The 19,333-nt window shown below is 54.9% G+C and overlaps 3 protein-coding genes across 3 annotated transcripts in view; 1 reads left to right on the forward strand and 2 right to left on the reverse strand.

Moving 5' to 3' along the window:
• The window catches only part of VOLCADRAFT_116181 (uncharacterized protein), a gene marked incomplete at both ends in the record, with an annotated part of 4,946 nt that extends 629 nt beyond the window's left edge, over positions 1 to 4,317 (reverse strand). The window contains 10 exons of the mRNA XM_002946875.1: positions 117 to 248; positions 606 to 659; positions 918 to 1,007; positions 1,448 to 1,627; positions 1,889 to 2,058; positions 2,551 to 2,651; positions 3,131 to 3,211; positions 3,552 to 3,589; positions 4,121 to 4,187; positions 4,267 to 4,317. Coding sequence (XP_002946921.1) covers positions 117 to 248; positions 606 to 659; positions 918 to 1,007; positions 1,448 to 1,627; positions 1,889 to 2,058; positions 2,551 to 2,651; positions 3,131 to 3,211; positions 3,552 to 3,589; positions 4,121 to 4,187; positions 4,267 to 4,317 — 964 coding nt within the window. The remainder of the gene's footprint in view (positions 1 to 116; positions 249 to 605; positions 660 to 917; positions 1,008 to 1,447; positions 1,628 to 1,888; positions 2,059 to 2,550; positions 2,652 to 3,130; positions 3,212 to 3,551; positions 3,590 to 4,120; positions 4,188 to 4,266) is intronic.
• Positions 4,318 to 4,713: 396 nt separating this feature from the next.
• On the forward strand, positions 4,714 to 12,348 carry VOLCADRAFT_120373 (uncharacterized protein). The gene is made up of 13 exons (XM_002946693.1): positions 4,714 to 5,086; positions 5,369 to 5,399; positions 6,016 to 6,200; positions 6,563 to 6,784; positions 7,225 to 7,387; positions 7,837 to 7,969; positions 8,254 to 8,734; positions 9,238 to 10,039; positions 10,478 to 10,644; positions 10,743 to 10,773; positions 10,864 to 11,399; positions 11,581 to 11,628; positions 11,982 to 12,348. Exons 1-13 carry the CDS (start codon positions 4,841 to 4,843, stop codon positions 12,090 to 12,092), a joined length of 3,156 nt encoding a protein of 1,051 aa, XP_002946739.1. The 5' UTR covers positions 4,714 to 4,840; the 3' UTR covers positions 12,093 to 12,348.
• Positions 12,349 to 12,596: 248 nt separating this feature from the next.
• VOLCADRAFT_87007 (uncharacterized protein) lies at positions 12,597 to 13,351 on the reverse strand (the record flags this gene model as incomplete). The annotated part of the gene is made up of 2 exons (XM_002946876.1): positions 12,597 to 12,998; positions 13,247 to 13,351. The coding sequence occupies 2 exons, from the start codon at positions 13,349 to 13,351 to the stop codon at positions 12,597 to 12,599; spliced, it is 507 nt and encodes a 168-aa protein (XP_002946922.1).
• Between the last annotated feature and the right edge of the window lie 5,982 nt (positions 13,352 to 19,333).

Consider the following 19,333-nt stretch of genomic DNA (forward strand, 5'->3'; position numbering starts at 1 on the left):
CCAGCGCCCCACTCTTAAGGAATACATAACGGCGACGCTAGCAACTTTGTTACTTAGGTTGGAATAAATTGAGACCCCCCCTAAATGAAAAAAAAATCACTGACCGCCGCACGTACCTGGCACTCCTTTAATTATAATGGGCGCTATTTGGGGACCCGACAGTAGCCGCCCATGTGAGTACATGCAGAAGCCCAGAATCGCTGTTGTGCAGCCAATCATCATCTTAACCGTCCACACGTCCGACTCGCCTGCGTGGGGTTCCGAAGTCATAGGGGTCCAGGGGTTAGAGTGGTGCGCAGCAGAAGGACCACTGCAGAAGAACGGATACGGGCTCTGAGCCAGGCATGCTCCGGGGATGCGCCATGGCAGAGAAAAGCTTAACAATATGTTCGGGATTTTCGTATCGCAGCACCCTCCCGTGGTACAATGCATTACAAGGTATGGCAATACGACTGCAGGACGCACCAGACGGCGGTGTGGAACCCCTGACAACCCTTGTCAAAGCGTGCAGCGGGCAATGGGGGAGACGTGTGCAGAGATGGCAACCGCACGACGACCTCCATTACAACAAACAGCATTGCAATGACAAGCAATGGGGGTCTCACCCAGCACGATGGCCGACAGGAGCAAGATTAGGACGATCTTCATCTCGCCAATGACTGCAGGGCAGCAGTAGCAGCGGGTCCTCGATGTTAGCTGCTCAGGTCACACGTGCTGGAGAGATTGCACAAACGGAGGCGCGTGTGACGCCCTGCAACCAGGCTGCCCTTGCTCAGCTGCACTCACATGCCCTCTATTCGATCAGGGGAAGACAGCATAAGAAAACAACCTAAACAGGGTACACTCCAAAACGTTACATTGCAACCGGTCGGCAGGGAATCCATCAGAGTGCTCTCTAGACCCGTTGGGCCACGTACCCGTTGTGGTGACGGAGCTGGTAGCCTTAATTACCCAGGAATGGATGAGGTTGTAGAGCAGAGCGTTCAGGCAGCCCAAAAGGATTATCCCTACGCACAGCAAAGCCCAAAACAGGAACCGCGCCGGCCCACCCACAGCAGGGCCGGGCCCCGGCAGAGCCAGACCAGGTAAGCGGTTTAGTTTCGCACGTTAGACAGATGGGCAACCCCTGCACGAGCGGAAGCTGTCGTATGTTTGGCTTCTAACTGTGCTAGTAACTGTTCCAGTGGATGCGCTGGGCTGCAAGGACAAGCCGCGCACGCCCAGCCCCGCGGATAGCCTCATTCGTGCCTTCCTCACTTTGCCATAAATCCCGTGCCGCTAGGTAACAACCTGATTGATTAATAATGCCGATCTGGCACTCCCATGGCGAAGGAGCCGCTTGCTTCACGGAAGTGCCTCCCTAGGCGCCTCGCTAGGTGCACAGAGCCGGCTTCCAGTCTGCACACCCTGGCACCCATACATGCCGCATTGGCAATTCGACACGTACCTATGAAGCCCAGTCCCTGATGCCAGTACTTGTAGAAGGCTTCGGCTTCGAGCTTATTAAAGAAAGGCAGAAGCACGAAGGCGGATAGGGGCGCCGTGTAGAAGGTTAGTCGGAGTACGTCCAGCTTCTCCGTCAGCAGCCGCCCAATGGAGCTCATGGCCAGGCCGTTGCACATTGTGCCTGCGGCCCGAGCATGCATGTTTGCACGCGCCCCAGCGTGCAGTTGTCAGTTGCCATGTGCAGGTCCATCCATACAGGTTCGCTTGGGGCCTAAATTATCCATAGCAATGCAAACCAGCCAAACTATGTTGGTATGCACTCTCCTAACCTGCCTTTCCGGACTCCCCTGTCCGCCCCTTTCCCACGCAAGGCCCCCAAATGACACGTCGCGGTTGTCCCCGGTGAGTGGACCGACGAGCGCGTCACCCATCGGAGACCCACCAATGACGCACAGTGTCACGCCGGTGACCGAGGCCTTCGTGTTGGAGCCTTCGTACACCGCCATAGACACACCGGCTACCAGCACCAATAGCGACAGGAACTCCTGTCGTGACGGCGGCCGATTCTCAATGACTACAGCCCCCAGAGCAGTGAACACAGGTATACTTGCCCTGCACATGACGCGATAGAAAGGGCAAATGAAAGCGAGCCGCGGGTCGTTCAGGTAAGGGCCAGGAGAAATAGTGTTGTGCAAGGTCAGGGGCTTGCATGACGTTGCTGGGGGGATTAAGGACAGACAAAGAGGAGAGCCTGTTATTGCCTTGTCCGAGGCTGCCGTTTGTTGCACTGCCGGGAAAGGCGATTAGAGTGCCATCCAGCGGCATGCACTGGGACATGAATGAAAAAGGGTTCTCCGTCGCATTGGAGCTCTCGCCGCATGTGTATGACATTACCCATACGTCTCTACCAGGTATCTGTACAGACCTCACTACTAGGTGCCCAACGCTAAACAGCCAGCATCCCAACCATTTGCTAAGCGTATAGAGGTCTCAATGACTGGCTATATCAAGACAGCATAGGACGGAATAGAGAAGGGCAGGCACGTAGAGCGTAGGCCGACCGCCCCCGCTGGCCGATTGCTAGCTGGTGTGCCGCTGGCGCACCTGATCACTTGGTTGAGGCTAAGGGAGATGCTGAGCAGCGACACGTTGTTCAGGCCCACGTTAATGGCGAAGCACATCGAGATGAACAGCAGCCCCGGCCACTGTCGTATAAGCCAAGGGGCCAGGCAAGACACAGCAGTCAGGCAGTCGAGCCGCGCGAAACAATCCAGGCAGGTGTTGGGCTGCAGGTCCAGGGGATGTCAGGCAAACAAGTTGCCGCCAGCAGTGGCTGCGGCTGTTTCTCGCTTCGATAATAGTAGACGCTCGCCCGCTGCACAGCTGCCCTTGACCCGTGTTCCTGGGGGGGGTTACGTGCTGGGTGTGCGCACCGCCTAGCTGGTTGCCAGCCGTCGCACTTCTTCGGTGGGCTAAATTGCAGTACAACCATTGGTTGCGATAAGCCGTAAGGGCGCCCAGTCCTACCCAGGGAAGGCCAACGCCAGCCGCCAAGTTCATCTCCACAGACCCGGGACTGCATGCGCATTCCCTCCCCAGGCCACGTGGCCCCTTAGGCTTTAGGATGCTACATCCTGACTTGTGTCCGCTGTGGTGTTGAATGGGAGCTGGCTCCCAACCGCACCTGCTTGCTGATTGTGGGGTAGTGCAGCTCCCGATTGTGCTTGGAAAGCATAACGGGCGCCAGTACCACAAAGCTAAATGCCTGAGAGCAGCGGCGGCAGCAGCAGAAGGAAAGAACAAGCATGGGGCCGCGCGCAAGTAGCGACCAGCAATCAGCTTGTGTGCGTGCGCGTGAGGCCATATTGCCGGTTTGCGACCAACCAACGACGACTGCTCCCAAGCATGGTCCCAGACTTCATGGTATGGAGCAGGCCGAGCAGCCGTTAGCAAATCTTCAACGTGTAATCTCGCTCTGTGACTTCATGCTACGGAGCCCGATATGGCGACGTAACCTTCCACGACACAGCATGGGGCACCTCACATACGGGCATGGTGAACGCAGTTCCGGAACACATGCACTTCTTACACTTGCGCCGTCGTACCATATGCGCTATGGACAGAGCGATAGGGAAGGGGAAACCTGAAGAGGCGCAGAAAGCAAAAAATGGGTTCGGGTAATTCTTCAGCCTATTAGCCGTGGTGGGCTGGATTCTTTCCGTGGTCATGAGTGATGATGATGAGCGAAACGAGGGTTGCTTGCATTGACAAAATCTGAAATGATTGCGCTTACGGCTAGCACGTACAGCAACGTAAAACACTTGATCAACCCACATGGCGTGCCATGCTCATGTCACGCCATGTTGGTTGATCAAGTGTTTTATGTGGCGTGACATGAGCATGGCTTGACTAAACGGCTGAGAGGAACGCTAGGATGCACAGCAGGCGCAAGCTGCTCCAGGACATGCCTGTCCTGTCGGCCGACGACCCTGATGGGTTTGTGGCGGGTTGACGGCGGGCTAGGGGGAGTTCCAGCCTTCGCCACATCAAGCTGTAAATACACCTGCCAGTCCCCATGGCACTCTCACCCAAGCATACCCCCAGCATGCAATATCAAAGCATGCAGATTGCAACACCGGCGCAAATCAACCCCCTGCCTTCGTTCAGCTCTTACCGTATATGGAGATAGTCCACTTATTCACCATGTTAAGTGATATGTTCAGAGTCAAATAGGCAGCAACCTGCGCATCCCGCATACCGAGGACGTTCAGAGCGACTGGGCGGGGATGGGTCCGTCGTGATGCAACGGCTGAAACGCACCATCAAGACCTTTGAGATCCAGTGGTCGCAGTTAACGTCAACAGATGCCATTTTGGTTAGCCTAGAGGTGCGCAATCCGTTAGCGTAACTATAATGCTCCTGGAAGACGCAAACTCGGCAGAGCCGAATTGCTCCTCCGCTGAGCTTTCCTTACGGGATCAGCAAGTATGTCATTTTAAACATAATGCGTCCAGAAACCCCTTCCCGAGACAGCTTTCTAAAGGTTGGACAGGGGCAGGGCAGAAACGTTGTGGACGAAGTCGCGTTGAATTAAAGAACTAGTTGGCTTTAGCTTAACGAATGAGTATAAGAAGTGCACTCATGCGGGATAGATGCAGCATTCCAACCGTTTAATCCGATTGCTACTCAGGGCAATCCCACTTAAGTGAAGTTCTTTCATTACTATTAGTTGCGTGATTTTTTATCTTCTTAAATACTTGTAACTTGGTTCGCGTGATTTCTTGTGACAGTATAAACTATATTTTGTAGCATATTGCACGGGCGTCCAACCACCCAGTTAACCCATTTGTTTTATAGCGATGGGCATGGACCTACACTTTGGGTGGAAATTGCGATGCACAAGTCTCGCTCGTCTGTAAAGATTAGCATTTGGTCAGACGGTGATGCCGCAGCGAAGGGCAGCATCGTTAAAACTGTCAAGCTAGTCAATAGATATTTACAACGGTTGCGCTTGGCAGAACAATGGCCGATGGGCAACCGAAGGGGCTGGCTGTTGCTGTGCCTGGCGGCAACAGGAGGACTTGCACTGCTTATCCTACTTCGTGCAGCGTCCTTTATCGGTGAAGGTCTGGTGCAGCAGGTGGGAGCCTTGATATGGTCGGCCCTGGCTGTGAGCTGGGGCTGGGCGTACGCAACCATAGGTTCCCGCCATATAAGAGCCCCTATGGCAAGCTTGGGAGGGATGGACGACTGGAGCATCCGGCGCCCATGGGTGTCACCACCCCTAGATTTCCATCCACAGGACGGCCCCGGGAGCCATATGTGCCTGTACGGTGCCGCTTCGGCTGCTGCTTCTGCTGCTGCTGCAACGCAACTCACCCCCTCCCTTCGCTCATTCCACACCCACCCTCACCGGCTTCAGGCGCAAGGAGACCAGTACGCCGTGTACATAGGTGCGTCCTTTAATCCCATGTGATGGTCGGTGAATGCTAGCCAGCAGCAGAGGCGCGCCACGCTGGAGAGGACCAGCGCTCACCTGCCCCGCGCCAGAGCTGAATGACATGGCAGTAAGGCCGTGTTGCTTAGCGGCTCACTTCAGGAGCGCGCAGCAGCCGTGGCCAGAGGGGCCACAGCACGCGTATGTCTCCGCAGCACGGGGAGGGGGGCCATTGGTACCACCCCCACAAGGGCATTACGGAACTTCGGGGGAAACGGGAGCAGCTGGAATGGTCCGGGACCGCCCCAGCTACATCATCGTATCCCACGCCTGCTGTCTGCCGGTCAAACCGCGTTGAAGCCGGGATGGGCAGGTTTCGGCGTAGCCGTTTCCCAGGCAATTTCGCCGCCTCTGTCGGCTTTGCACGCACACTGCTGCATGGATGCCGCTGACCGGACTTCCTGCCTGCGTGCTCTGCATCTCTACACGCCACTCCCTTTCCCAGGTTGCATCACAACACAGCTGAATCCGCATCCATCCCACCCAAATGACGCTCTTCCACATGTGGGCCTTACCTGAGGTATGGTGGCCCCTTTCCCAACCCTATCTACCCTGCCGCCTGCCTTGGCCAGACGGCGGCAGCAGCGGCACCCGTGTGCGAGTGTTTCGCTACCGCCCCGCCAGATGGCCCGCCTACGTGGTGCTGGTGCTGCCAGAGCCCAGCCGCTCCGTGGAACCAGGCTTGTCAGCCTACGCCAACCAGCCGGACAGAGCTGCAGCCAGTTTGGTGCCGCTGCTGGACTTCGCATATGAGCAGGTGCGCGCGGTGGAGCGGGAGCGAGACACGGCACTATGAGTTGATGCATGCGGTCTCTTGTTACCGAAGGGGAATCTGTCGTTATATATAGTGGATGCGGCGAGGAGGGAGGATTGATTGCTCCAAATGCTTGGCGCGTATTCACTTGCTTTTAGGAGAGGGTGGATTATCATACATCGGGGTTGTGGTCCCGACCGTGAGGGGGTGTGAGCTATGTGCGGTTGGTCGTGGACATGATTCTGTGGGGCTGGGGACATGGCGCGTGGTGGCAAGGGCGCAGCTCGTTGCGTGCATGGGTATCGCCACATCTCCTGTACCATTCACGCGTGCTCTGTATTTCTCCCCCTTCGTGAGACTTGTAGGTTCCAATGGAGCTATGGCACCAGACTCCGGTTCGACTCCTGGCAACAGCGGGGCTGCGGCTCTTGGATCAACAAGAGCAGGAGGCCATTCTGGGGTCGTGTCAGCAGCTTTTGGCGGCCTCTCGCTTCCGGTTCGAGCCCTCCTGGGCTACCGTAATTGACGGGGAGATGGAGGGACTCTTTGGCTGGGCGGCAGTGAACTACTTGACGGGCGCCCTGCAGGTGCGTTACTGCTCACCTGGACGGACCGGGGGAAGCCGATGGGTTGCGGATGTGAGCGTCCTCATGCCCGAGCGCATATTGGGTGAAAGTACGAAGTCTAGGATGGAGTATAGGCTTGACTGCGAATGTTTGTAGGTGGGAAAGCTCATGTCCTCCGCTCACCGACCCTCCTTGCTGCTTCACACGACATGCATGACTAGCTGGGGAGCACGATGAACTCCGCTTGATGGGGCTCATGTGAGACCGGCCCAGGTGCTTAGCTAGTCAGTCCCTGCGTTGCCAGCTTTGGTTCTCGGTCTGTCTACCTTTCGTCGTCCTGTCAGATATATGTATATCTGGGTGTTACACCCAACAACCTTTGACCTTTGATGTCCCGTTGCACCCATTACCCCTTAACCTCCGATCCGGCACGGCTCGGTTCGCCGCCTTGCTGCTCAAAGGAGGCATCCGCCCACAGCCACCACAGCCGCAAGGAGGTGATGGACCCCGCGCAGCTGTTCACAGGCCTGTTGGAGATGGGAGGCGCCAGCGTGCAAGTCACTTTCCTGCCGCCGGTGACCGCCAAGCAGGCGGAGAGGCACGGCTCGCACCTGCATTTGCCAGGTGCACTGCTTCTGCGCGGGGCGGGGCGGGGAGGAGGATCCGGGGTGTAAGAGTGCTTAAGAGCCAACGCGGATTGTGTCGATGCTCTACGATGCGCTGGCGTTGTGCTGTGCTGCGTCGTGACCATGTACGCAATCCTGTCCTGTACAGCAATCTTATCCTCTGTAACCGGCAGCATAAGTCGCTGCCACGCGTGTACACAGCACGCATCGAGACACTCCGCGCGCGTGCACGGGTCACTTCCAATTGGCCCCGGGTTAGCCCAAGCATCCCGAAGCTTAAAGCAACATTATCCTAGCAGAAACGGCAGGCCTGGGCCTGGTGCAGAAACGCGGCTGCCTGCGCAGGTAGTCCTGGGCGAAGCGCGGGTCCCCAGCATATGCCCGTCCTGCATCAGTAACTACCTGCTCTCGCCAACTCAGTTCCTGTTCCCCGGGACCCCGAAACAGGCGTGCCTTCCCGCCTCTTCACCCACAGCTACTTGGGCTTGGGTATGGACTCGGCACTGGCCCAGGCTGCGGAGTACGTGCTGCGACATCAGCCCCGGTCGCCAGCCATTTCGGACCCTTGCCTGCCCATCGGGTGAGCTGCTTCTGTTGGACACTGCCAGCAGCGCGGTGATATCGCCTAAGAGAAAAGGATATGACTTTGGAAGTAAAGAGTAAAGCGATTGCGAAGGAGAAATAGGTAAAGCCTAACGAATTGGAAACGAGGGATAGGATGTAGGTAGGCCGACCGGAAGGGGAGCTACGCTCAAAATGGAGCGTGGAGCAATAGATGGGCTGTAGCTGCAAAATGATATGTCTTCAAGGTCAGTAGTTGGCAAGCAGCCTTACCCTGCGCTCTGCCGAACTCCCCCCTTGCAGGTACGTTAGCGAGGATGGGAGAATAGGCAACGGCTCTTTCGCGCAGTGCATGGCTGTCGTCCAGCGGATCATGCCTGAACACGATTGCTTCCCTTCTCAATCAGCTGCAGCAGCCGTGGGATCGTCTGGTGGCAGGGCAGAGGCCTCGGAAACCGGGCGGAAGATCACTGAAGAAGGCGAGAACGCCGCGTCCGGCGGCTACGATGATGATCCTGCGGTGGATGCGCATTCGTCCTCTCGCGCCGGCGGCGGCTCCGTGGCGTCTGTTGCAGGCGAAGGCGGAGGCTGTGTTTTGCAGGGCAGCTTTCTGCCGGTGCTGTCCGGCCGGTTTGTTGCCGTTGAAAATTTCGCTTGGACGGCGCGAGCCCTAGGGCTGCACGAGAATGCGACGCTGCGGCAGTTGCGTGAGAGCGGCCACCACTACTGCGCCAAGCATTGGTCCAGTCTTCATGCGGAATTTAGCGGCCACATACCCGATCAGGTAGGCTGATCCAGGCTGTGTCGGCGATAGCGTATGTGTGCGGCGTATGGGCTGCCCAGGGCCACGCAGCGGCCAAGGGTGCTTGCGAGCCACGGAGCATAGATGTTGGGAAGTTCAATGGCAGACATGTGTTCAAAAAAAGAACAACCCTCACTCTGTGCCGTGTGTGCGCCGGGCAATAGCCGTTCGGATTGCTGACTAGCTGTTGTAACAGCTTCGTCTTGCTCGCCTGTTGCCTCCGTGCGGCCATGCAGCACCGCCCCGGTGCCTGCCTGTACATTCCTATGACCAGGTGCCATACATGCCTCGCACCCATGACGTGCTTGCCATGGTTCCATCCCAACCAAATCCTCGTAGTTTTTTTGTGACAGCGCCTCACATCGACAATCCCTTGCTTCCTTTCGACATTGACGCCGGCACGCCTCTTAACCCGCTTCCCTCTTTTAATATTTTTTCCCTTCCCGGCTATGGACGATTGCTTTTTTTTCGTTTGTCCGGTCCAGTTCCTGGTTCGCTACTGCTTCGGGGCGGCCTACATCCTGGCCCTCCTGCACAGCGGATTCGGCCTGGGGCTGGATGACGGCCGGCTGTGGTGGACGAACACCGTGCGTGAGGCCGGCGAGGGCGCAGAAGTGGGGCTCAACTGGGTCCTGGGTGCGGCCGTGGTGGACGCCATGAGCAGCTCTGGCGGCGTAGGCGGTGGAGAGGAGCACAACCGTGGCGGCGCCGCCGGGTCCCAGCGCTTCTGGCTTCGTGATGAGCAAGGCATGGCGGCTGCCACGGGCAGCGCTCGAATGGTATTAATGCTGCCGTTGGCGGCGCTAGCAGCGCTAGCGGCATTCGTTGGGCTGGCGCTGCTGCGTATCTTGCGGAGCGGCAAGGCTCGCATAGTGACACTAACGCCGGGCAGCGGCGGCGGTGCTGGCGCGCTATTCAGCAGCCGAGGCTTTGGGGCAGGCAGCGAGGAGCGTGCCAGGACGGGTGGCGGCGGCAGGGCGGCAGGGGTTGCGACGTCTTGGTCGTCGACTTCATTGGTCTCTGAGGTTGCCGCGGGGAGGTCGCTGCCCGGGATAACCGTACGGGATGCTAGCAGCCTTGACCCAGGGTTAGGGCAGAGTCCAGGCGCGGATGTAGGGCAACGGGGACAGGGGTTTTGGTACGCGGGGATGGGGCAGGGAGCAGGGGCTTCACACGAGGGGGGAGTTGCGGGGGTTAAGCATGGGGGCGTCCTGAAGGCGGCTGCGCTCCTGGGATCTGCCATGCGTCGCAATCCTTCCTTCACGAGCGTATTGATAGGTGTTGAAGGTGGGACATCACAATGACCAATGGCACTATCACGCCCATAGCAAAGCACAGCTAGGGCTTACGTCGGAGGGTTGCCGTGGACGCCGCAGTGAGTGCGCATTAGCCGGGTGCCGGGTTTCACTCCAACTGTGAAAGTACTGACCGTGCGTTGTCTGAAATAAGCTAATTTGGGTAACTTCTCGTCGCCTGCCCTTCGGGAACTGTACGACAGTCGGCGTTGAAGTTTCTCAAAATCTCCGATGCCTTATGCAGACGTACGTCGTTAGGCTATTGTTGATCAAACATCTGTAATTAACAAAGTTAATTTACCTTTGGGCTCCTGACTGTTAGACAGGCCTTGCATCTCGCTTGAATAAGCTTGGCCGGGAATCATTTTAAGCTTTCAGAAGTCGTAATCCATGGCACCTGAAAAGAAGCACAAGCCCCATGTGGGCGCAGGTCTTTCTCTCGACAAGTTCGCCAAGTTAGGTGTTAGCCAATTTGACAAGCGGAAGAAACTTGAGCGCATTAAAAAGCAGAAGATAATTGAATACAGCAAATACAAAAAGCTTAAGCATAAACTCGAGGCGCAGGGCGTCCTTTCAGGGGCGCCCGTTAAAGACTCGGTGAGTGCAATCGTCGCGAAGCGGCGGCGCAGCGCGGCGTGTCGCAGGGGTTTTTCCTTAGCATCAACCCATGACTGTTGATACCGCTTTAACTTCAGGTCGCAGAGCTGGAGGCTTTGGACTTTGACGGTGAGGTCGGGGGTTGGGGCCAAAAGCCATTCCCCTTCAATCGTCGCTTTAACCTCGTTACCCTGGAAAAACTTGTTGCATATTGTGCAGCCCCTTTAAAATCTGCCGCCGGCTCTGCGGACGAGCCGGCGAGTCATGAGGAACGAATTGTTTCGCACACGCGGGCAGGACCAAGCAGCAGGCCGCGGCATGGCTCGGAGCCAAAGGCACAGACACCTGCTATCCCAGATGCGGCTGAGGTGCCAGGGGCCCGTGGTCCGTCCTGCGGTGGCCAACGTAAAACGGAGCAGCCAGGAGCTGGCGTGCGGAAGCGGGCCCGGGTAGATGACTCTGTAGCAGCTCAATTCAAACAGCCCAGCCGGCACAAGGGGCCAGACAGCAAGTGCGCCGATTGGAACGCCGTACCGGACGAGGATGGGGATGCGATGGTAGAGTATGCTGCTCGCAGCGGCGATAAGCAGCCTGCAGGTGCATCAGCAGCCCACCGTGGGGAGCAGGGGCAGGTTTCGGAGCGCCAGGGGTCACGTGAGGGGGACAACCGCGGTGTCAAAAAGCTGTCACGGTTGCAACGGCTGGCGCAGCGGGTGGCCGAAGAGAAGGCGGAGAAGCAGCGAGCCAAAGAGACGGTGTGTCGGGAATTGCACACAGCGGGTTACTATGAAATGCTGAGCCCCTAGGCAGCGTGGCCAGCAAAGTGCTCAGGCATTGCTTATGGAGTTGTTGATCCATTGTTGTGCTGCCATCGCAGTGTCCTTTGCCGTTTGTGAAAGGTTTAGGGGTTTTCCTCCCTCGTTTGGTTGACCTCAGGCAATGAAGGAGCGGGAGGAGCGTTTGAAACATGTGGCAGCCGCTGAGGTGAGAGATGAAGTAGCGTGCTGGAAGCATTGTTGCAAAGCGAGTATTTGTCGCCTGTCTCAATTTGTATCGTATGTTGAGCCCCACCTCCCCCCAGCTTCTCACGTCGTCCGTGAGCTGAGGCATGGGTCCAGGGTGTAATGACTCACTCCTGCAATGTCTGATTCTGTCCAGGAACAAAATAGTTTCATGTGGATGCGTTGTGTTTGGATTCACTTAACTTATATGGCGTGTGTCATTTGCATGGTACGACCACGAAATTTGAACGACAAGGTCTGGATTCCCTCGTTACCAGGGCTCCTTCACCGACTCTCAGTTTCCTAATTGCCCCCTTGCCAATCCATATTATGCAGAAATCCCGTAAGGAGCAGAAGCACTTGCACTTCAAGCGTAACGCCAAGGGGCAGCCGCTGATGAGATATCGGATGGAGAAGCTGCTTTCGCAGATCCAGAAGACGGTTTAATTTTTGAACTGATGGGAGTTTCGCCTGGTCAGATGCGGGGTTTGTGACCGGCCTACCGTCGCACGTTATTGACGTGGCAGCTGCAAGCAACAGCTGGTGTCCAGTGTGGTTCTGCATCACAAGCGCCACGGGCATGCCGTTGTCGCAATTACGGCTAGATACACCTGAGGATGGCTTATTTCCTGCGCGCGGCTGCTGCAACTGGGTCCGTAGCTACCAAACTTGAATAGCACTCCTTGTAATGTATTCATGCATTACAAGTTGCTGGGTTGCTATGGTTACTGCTTGCGTGCATTTGGACAACAGATATCCATGCAGCATGTGCGCTTGGCGTAAGGAGCGTGCAGTATATACAACGAAATCATGGGCAGCGACCGGCTACTTCCCTATTCACCATGAGTCCAGCGGCTCACCGCATCATAACATCGCAGCACGTCAGCGATTCCAGGTCCGGACCCTTCCATCTCTATCGCACTTCCCAGCCCGGGCAACTTCCTGTCAGGCTCAGGAACCCGCCACTAATAACATCATGCACGCAATCCCTACAGCCGCACTGGCAAGCATTGTAGCAGGGCTTGTCCCTCCAATGTGATATGCCAGGCCGTTGTACAGGATCGGACCTCTGCCGGAAGACCCCGTCATGGGTGAAGCGTGCTGAGGACGCTTGACGGACGCGTCATCCTCCGTCTCTGGTGGGTAAATCTCTTGTGAATATTGAGGGGATGACTCATCCGGCGGCGGGGCCTCATGATTGGAATTTGCCAGCAGCGAAGATGCTGATCTCAGCTGGCCCTTCAGCGCGGCGAGGATAGGGGAACGAAGTGGCAAGGCGCCCTTGGGAGGCCGTGTTGGCCGCCCCACACTGAGCTGGGGGCCTAAGTGGGCAATCTTGCCTGCCCTGAAGACCTGTGGATGTACGGGTAGAGGAGCTGGGGTAAGTGTGGCTCAAACTGGAGTTTACACAGGGGCCAATCGATGAGCAGACGGATGCCATTAACATAGGCAATGAAAGTGGAAGCGGCGTGGCTCCAGGTGGACCCCTTTTCTGCGAACATATCGCTGCTCTAGAGAATTGCCAGTATCCGATGTACAAGATACGGATGCCCTGTAGAGCACGAGATATCTTGATGGTCTGGCAGCGCATTTTGGCCGACCTGGCTGTTTTGTGCTTCGGTCGCATTCCACGATGCTGCGAAGGCCACAGCAGCAAGAAGCACCAAAACGAATACAGCTTTGCGCTGCTTAGAGATTGAGGACATTGCTAACCAGCAATTGATGCACCTATCTGCAGTCTATGGGTACAAAGACGAAGCACACGTTACCAAGACCGTGGTTCGATACAGTACGCCTCAAGGTGGCGTTAAAATGTGCATTTAACACTATGACGATCATATAATGGGTGCCACCTGGGATGTCCTGGCAGTAATATGGCCCCTGTCGCACCTGACGGCGTTGTGACACGACCGGACACCAAGGGGACAGTGAAACAGACTGCCTCCAAAGACAGTGAACTTGGCCCAAATATACAAACATAGTACCCTTCCCAAATATAGACAATATCTGGGAGCAACGGCGGACACGAACGGACGTACCCTAGAAGATTGTCGCAACTAACGTCAACTGACGGTGGCAGTCTAGGTGCGCATGTGCTCCAAGGCTTCCCAACACACATTTAGCAATAGCTAGCCTGGCAGACTTAGCAGAACATGCCACGTCTAACATTACACAGTTGTTAGTGTTCGAGGTTTTCAAGGCGACAGCTGAATAAAGTCGACGTGCAAATGCCTTAGCCGCTTCCCAAGTTGCTGCATGAGAGACATGATCCACACCGTTTAGGTGCTTCATTTATGCCAGGTTTTTTCAAAATTTAATGCGTGAGTGTCGGTCTGTCGCAAGCTGTCTGCCGGAAGCTGAAGCGGCGCGAGCTTTCCCAGGCGCTTCCCAGGTATCTCCGCAACCTGACCACACGGCATCCCCATGTATCTCTGCTGTTACGTTATCACCCATGAAGAGTTTTTTTAATAACAAGCTTGCCCTCAATTTCCGTTGGTGGACGTTCCGGCTGCATGACGGATGCGATTGTTACAGTGGACCCCGAACGGGTCGAGTGCAGCGCCCATAGGAACGCCTCCCGCACAACACTGTGGGCCTTATTCAAAAAGAACTCGGCCAGGACGGCCGAGCCCAATGACGGCCGAGCCCAATGCTTCGTGCGTGGCCATCTAGCCAGGACATTACAACAGGCTCGGCAAAGTAGGACTCGACTAGCGGGCTTGCCATACACGGTTTGGATAAGGCAATACAACCCTTTTTGCCACGCTGCAACTCGAAATAACCATACGCATCCGTCTCCACCTGGGTCGCCAAGTCGCGGGCAGCTGTCGCCATGGACGCACCTGAGGCCCCAAACCGCCAGATAAATATGCCTCCTTAATCTATTTAAATAGCTGACTGCTAGCTTTAGCTTTGTTTGCATTTCATGCATTCGCTGGCGCCAACCGCTTGCATCGGCGTAGCCCCCAGTATTGTGCATTGCGTCACTTTCCATAAAAACATTATGTAGTTTACTATATTTACTATATACTCAGCAAATTGCGCTGCCGGCTTGCGCAAGAGATCTCTGCGCGCGCTCCACGCCCGCGCGCGCCGCTTGCACCAGGATTCACTACAATGAAATGTCTTTTGCTTCAATATGTTGGTATGCGTGGGTATGTGCGTTGCTGAAGGGGCAGGGGGCCTTTGCACCATCTGGGGAGCTTTTACCACAGCTGAAGTCAAGCCATTCCTTGTGGATCAAGGACCGCCATCAAAAACATATTTGTCTGCATCATGGTGATTTGATACTCCTGTCCTTCCACGAAACGGTGATTCACGCGTAGCGCGGCGCTATCATATGCATGTGTACGCAAGCATGTTTACTTTGTATATCAGTCTCTAGTGCAGTGCACGGCCAGCTGGCCCGGTGGCTTTACTCTTCGGGAGTCTGGAGCCCACTGTAACAACCACACACACATGTTTACGACTGGACCTGTCCCACCAACATGAAACACCTGGAGGAGTCCTCCAGTGTTGGGGCCGAAACGGAAACCTGCCGAAACGGAAACCTGCCGAAACTAGTTTCGGCCCCTTTCGGCTAGCGCCGTACGGCAGAACCTACTTTGAATAGTTTCAAAGCGTAGGCGCGTTATGCAAGGCTGCGAAACTCTGCGAATGTTGAGCTTATCTTAACAATGTCTCAGACAACTTCCGTTGTCAGTGCAGACACAGAGCAGGTCAAAAACAAGGGTGGAAGGCCCGCTGATCAGACCGTTTGGGCTCACTTTGAGAAGGAAGAATATAACGCAAAGTCTAAGAACTGGATTATCATCTGCAAGTACTGCCGGATCGAGTTCAAGCAAGGGCGCCTTCAGGAGATGCGCCTCCATATCGCGCAAAAGTGCGCAGGTCCGTCCCGCCTGAGGTCCGGCACGAGCTGCAGGCAGTAGTGACCAAGGACGCCTGCAGCGCCTCGTCAGTGCCTTCGGACACACAGGAGCACGTCCCATGAGGCGCAATGGCACATAGGGCCCACTAACAACGTTTGCATACCATGGACGTCATAAAATAAAGCTTTTTGAGGTTTCCGACAGTTTCCGACGGTTTTGCGAGGTTTTGCAGAAGGCTCCAAAAATCGGAAACTATTTCGGCATTGGCAGTAAGGTTTCGGCCCGTACATTGTGGAGGACCCAGCGAGCGACCGACACAAAACGCTCATGGCCCATTATGAGAAGCATGGTACGAAAATTGAAGTACGAAGGGTTTATGTCAGCATTTTTAACGTTTCCGGGAGAGGTGGCGGCTGTTATGTCATCTACGTTATATAATGGCCAAATACCAGCCTCAGTCACTGCTCATGATCAACCTCTTTCCCGTTCCAGAGCTAGACCCCATAAGTGTAGGAGATATAGACTTTACAACTTCTTTTAACTCAGCATTTTACAGGAGGAAAAAGTCCTCCTATAGTCGGTTGAGGCGTAGAATGTAGGTTTCGATTTTCTTTCCTCCCGCACTTGTATATGCGTAACTCCAGCATATCATGTTTTCAGGTCAGGAAAGCATGTTTTACAATTATGTCTGTTGTATATATTGCAGTGATAACGCAGCCAAGACCTCCTCGGAAAGTGGTGGTCACACGGGACCATCAACGAGCACCACCGGTGCCGGCCCCGGACCAAGCTCCAGCAGCAACCAACAGGTATTTCAATACTGTATCGTCTAGTGTAATTTTAGTAAAGTAATTATAGTGAACTAAAATGACACTAGACAATCTCTGTATTGTGAATAGGGTCTGGTTTACTAAAACTATGCTCAGACAGCCCACATCCTGAATATTCTTACAACATAAATTCTTATGATACCTCTTTTCTGTTTTTTTTGTAGGTTGATGCTGGAGTGGCCCTGAAGACTTTGGAGGAGGCCTTGGAGGAGGCTGCATTACAAAGGGCGGCGGCGACCGCGGCCGCGGCGGCGGCGGCGGCGAAGCTCGCAGAGAAAGATGCCGAGATCGCAAGGCTACTAAAGCTGCTTTCACGCATGAAGATTCCTGAGGTAAGTTTTAAAGCTTCATCTGTTGCCTGATATCTCGTTTTTGGGCGGGGCCCCAGCGCGAAGCGCCCAGGGGGGCCCCGACCTGTAGGATTGCCCATGTCCGTGTGTGTGTGTGTGTGTGTGTGTGTGTGTGTGTGTGTGTGTGTGTGTGTGTGTGTGTGTGTGTGTGTGTGTAACGGACCAAACATAATATCTCGCCCGCCTGAAACTCGTTATAGGTACTATACAGCATTCTCTATTGCAAGGTATCTCGCATGTAGCCAACAAAAATCGTATGAGCACAAACAAGTTTGGCTGCCTCAATTGACCGAGGCCAAAGTCACATCAACGCCTCTCGCGCTAAATTTCATCTCAAAAGGTACCGCGTATCTCATATTTGAATTCTTAGATGACGGCGTATGATAACTCGAACTCCCAGGCCTTGAGTGTGTAACGGACCAAACAGAATATTTCACCCGGCTGAAACGCGTTATCGGTACTATACAGCATTCTCTATTGCAAGGTATCTCGCATGTAGCTAACAAAGACCGTATGAGCACAAACAAGTTTAGCTGCCTCCATTCACCGACCTCAAAAGCCACATCGACGCCTCTCGCGCTAAATTTCATCCCAAAAGCTGCCGCGTATCTCACAATGGAATTCTGAGATGACGGCGTATGATAACTTGAACACCCAGCTTGTGTTACCATTTGCCGGCATGGGCAATCCGACTTGCCACCAGCAGGCCAACATAATTTGCTTTCATTTCTCTATGAAATACACAAGCTCCTTGTTTGTACATTTACTTTGGCCAATGCACGGGGCCTCCGGAGACTTGCGGTGTGCCCCGATGAAGCTCGCGGCTGTGGGGCGGATTGCTGAGGCCGCTGGCGCATCGGGGATAAACATCACAGACAGCACCGAAATTCACCCAGCTTTCGTTACCATTTGCCCGCATGGGCATTCCGACTTGCGGTCTGCCGCACTGTCCATGCGGCATGCACCCGGGATGGATGCGATTCGCGTGGAGCCCGCAGGCGGTGCTGACGATTCCGCCGGTGCAAGCTTAGCTCCCACACCATCAGCACTGCTGCAACAAAGCACATCTCCCACAGCGGTGACACTACCCATCAATTGTCACACGTGCCGCGCTAGCTACCGGCCTGTACGGATGCAGGGGGGGCCCGCCCTTTTTCCGGCTTCGAGGAAGCCGACACCCGACTTGTCCTCCACCCTGTATCTCCCTGCCTAAGGATGGATTCTCCCTCATTCCCTATTTTCCCATTCTTTGGGCTTTCTTGGGTATGCAGGGATCTTCAAGTGAGGTACCGAGGCTGCAGGAAGCAGCTCAGGAGGCCACAGAGGAAGCCGCTGCAGCCGTTCCCACCACTAGGGAGGCACATGTTGATGAGGGAATGATGCCGGGCCAGCAGCAGTGGGCGCGGACACAGACATTTAGATGAGCATGGCAAGGGCTGATGGATGTGACTGGAGAAGGGATGGGATGAGATGTGAGATGGTGAGAGTGAGGCAGCAAGGGACGGTTGAGACGGAGAGGCAGCAGCCAAATGGACTGCATCCTGGAAAAGATTAGTGCTAATTGAGACACTATTTGAGGGTTGAACAAGTTGAAAATTGTATTGTAGTCATGATGCAATAAAAAGCAGTCAGACTGACACATCTTTGTAACACCACTAACGGCCATCCGTACCATCGGTATCAACGGTACGTCTAAGAATATTATTAAACTTCCAATCAGAGGTCGGCAATTCGGTTTCTACGGCTGCAGGAAGGCATAATTTCGGTTAATAAACCTAAAAACGTTTTGGGGCGCCTTCCTTCTTTACGAAGTTAAACACAGAGTTCAAGTCCAGCACGAGGCCCTACGGGCCGCAATAGAGGCTGCAAATCACGTCCTTTGGTCAAATTTTGGTCATTAGGGACCCGCAGCTGGGCCTTTAAGACGAATTTCGGCTGCGGGTACTGTGGTACGGACCCGCAGGACCCGCCTTATTTGCCGACCTCTGGTAGCTACCCACCTTTCCTAGTGCCATAATTCAGTGGTAAAGCTAGGTCCTAATCCTTAAGGACAGGGTCTTCACGAATGTTGCGTTCAACCCTTCGCGCACTGCAGGCGTCCATGTGCTGAAGTCCGCGACAGCTGCACGCCAGTGTCCTAGCCGTCAGCACAGGTAACAACGTACACTCATAATTGGAATGCTTGGGTAACATGCAAAACTTCTGGGTGGAACCATCGCGCATCTATTGAATGTCTCCTGCGTAAACACGTTGCTTCGGAGAGAAGTATGCATAATGACGCTGATTCGGAGAGAAGTACAGCCATGACGGATAATATTAATCTTCGCGCATTCGTCGCTGTCAACCAAGCGTAAAAAACTGGTTTAGGTAGATTGCTCAGGTTCCGTAAGGCACAGCAAAGATAATGAAAATTAGAGTGGGTGATTCAGCTAAGTGTGATGATGAAGCTCTTACCAAAGAACAAGGACAGCTGAACGCCAATCCCTTCGCGTGGAGGACACTAACACAGCAAAAATTGGGGTGCCTGGCGGCACTCTTGCAATCAAGCAGTTAATGACCATATGGGCTGTCCTACCAAATTATACAGGTAGCAATTGAACAGGCATCAATAAAAATGTCTGGGGCGTACGGCTGCG

Source organism: Volvox carteri, assembly GCF_000143455.1.
Source record: "Volvox carteri f. nagariensis unplaced genomic scaffold VOLCAscaffold_4, whole genome shotgun sequence".
In the NCBI taxonomy this organism is placed as follows: domain Eukaryota; kingdom Viridiplantae; phylum Chlorophyta; class Chlorophyceae; order Chlamydomonadales; family Volvocaceae; genus Volvox; species Volvox carteri.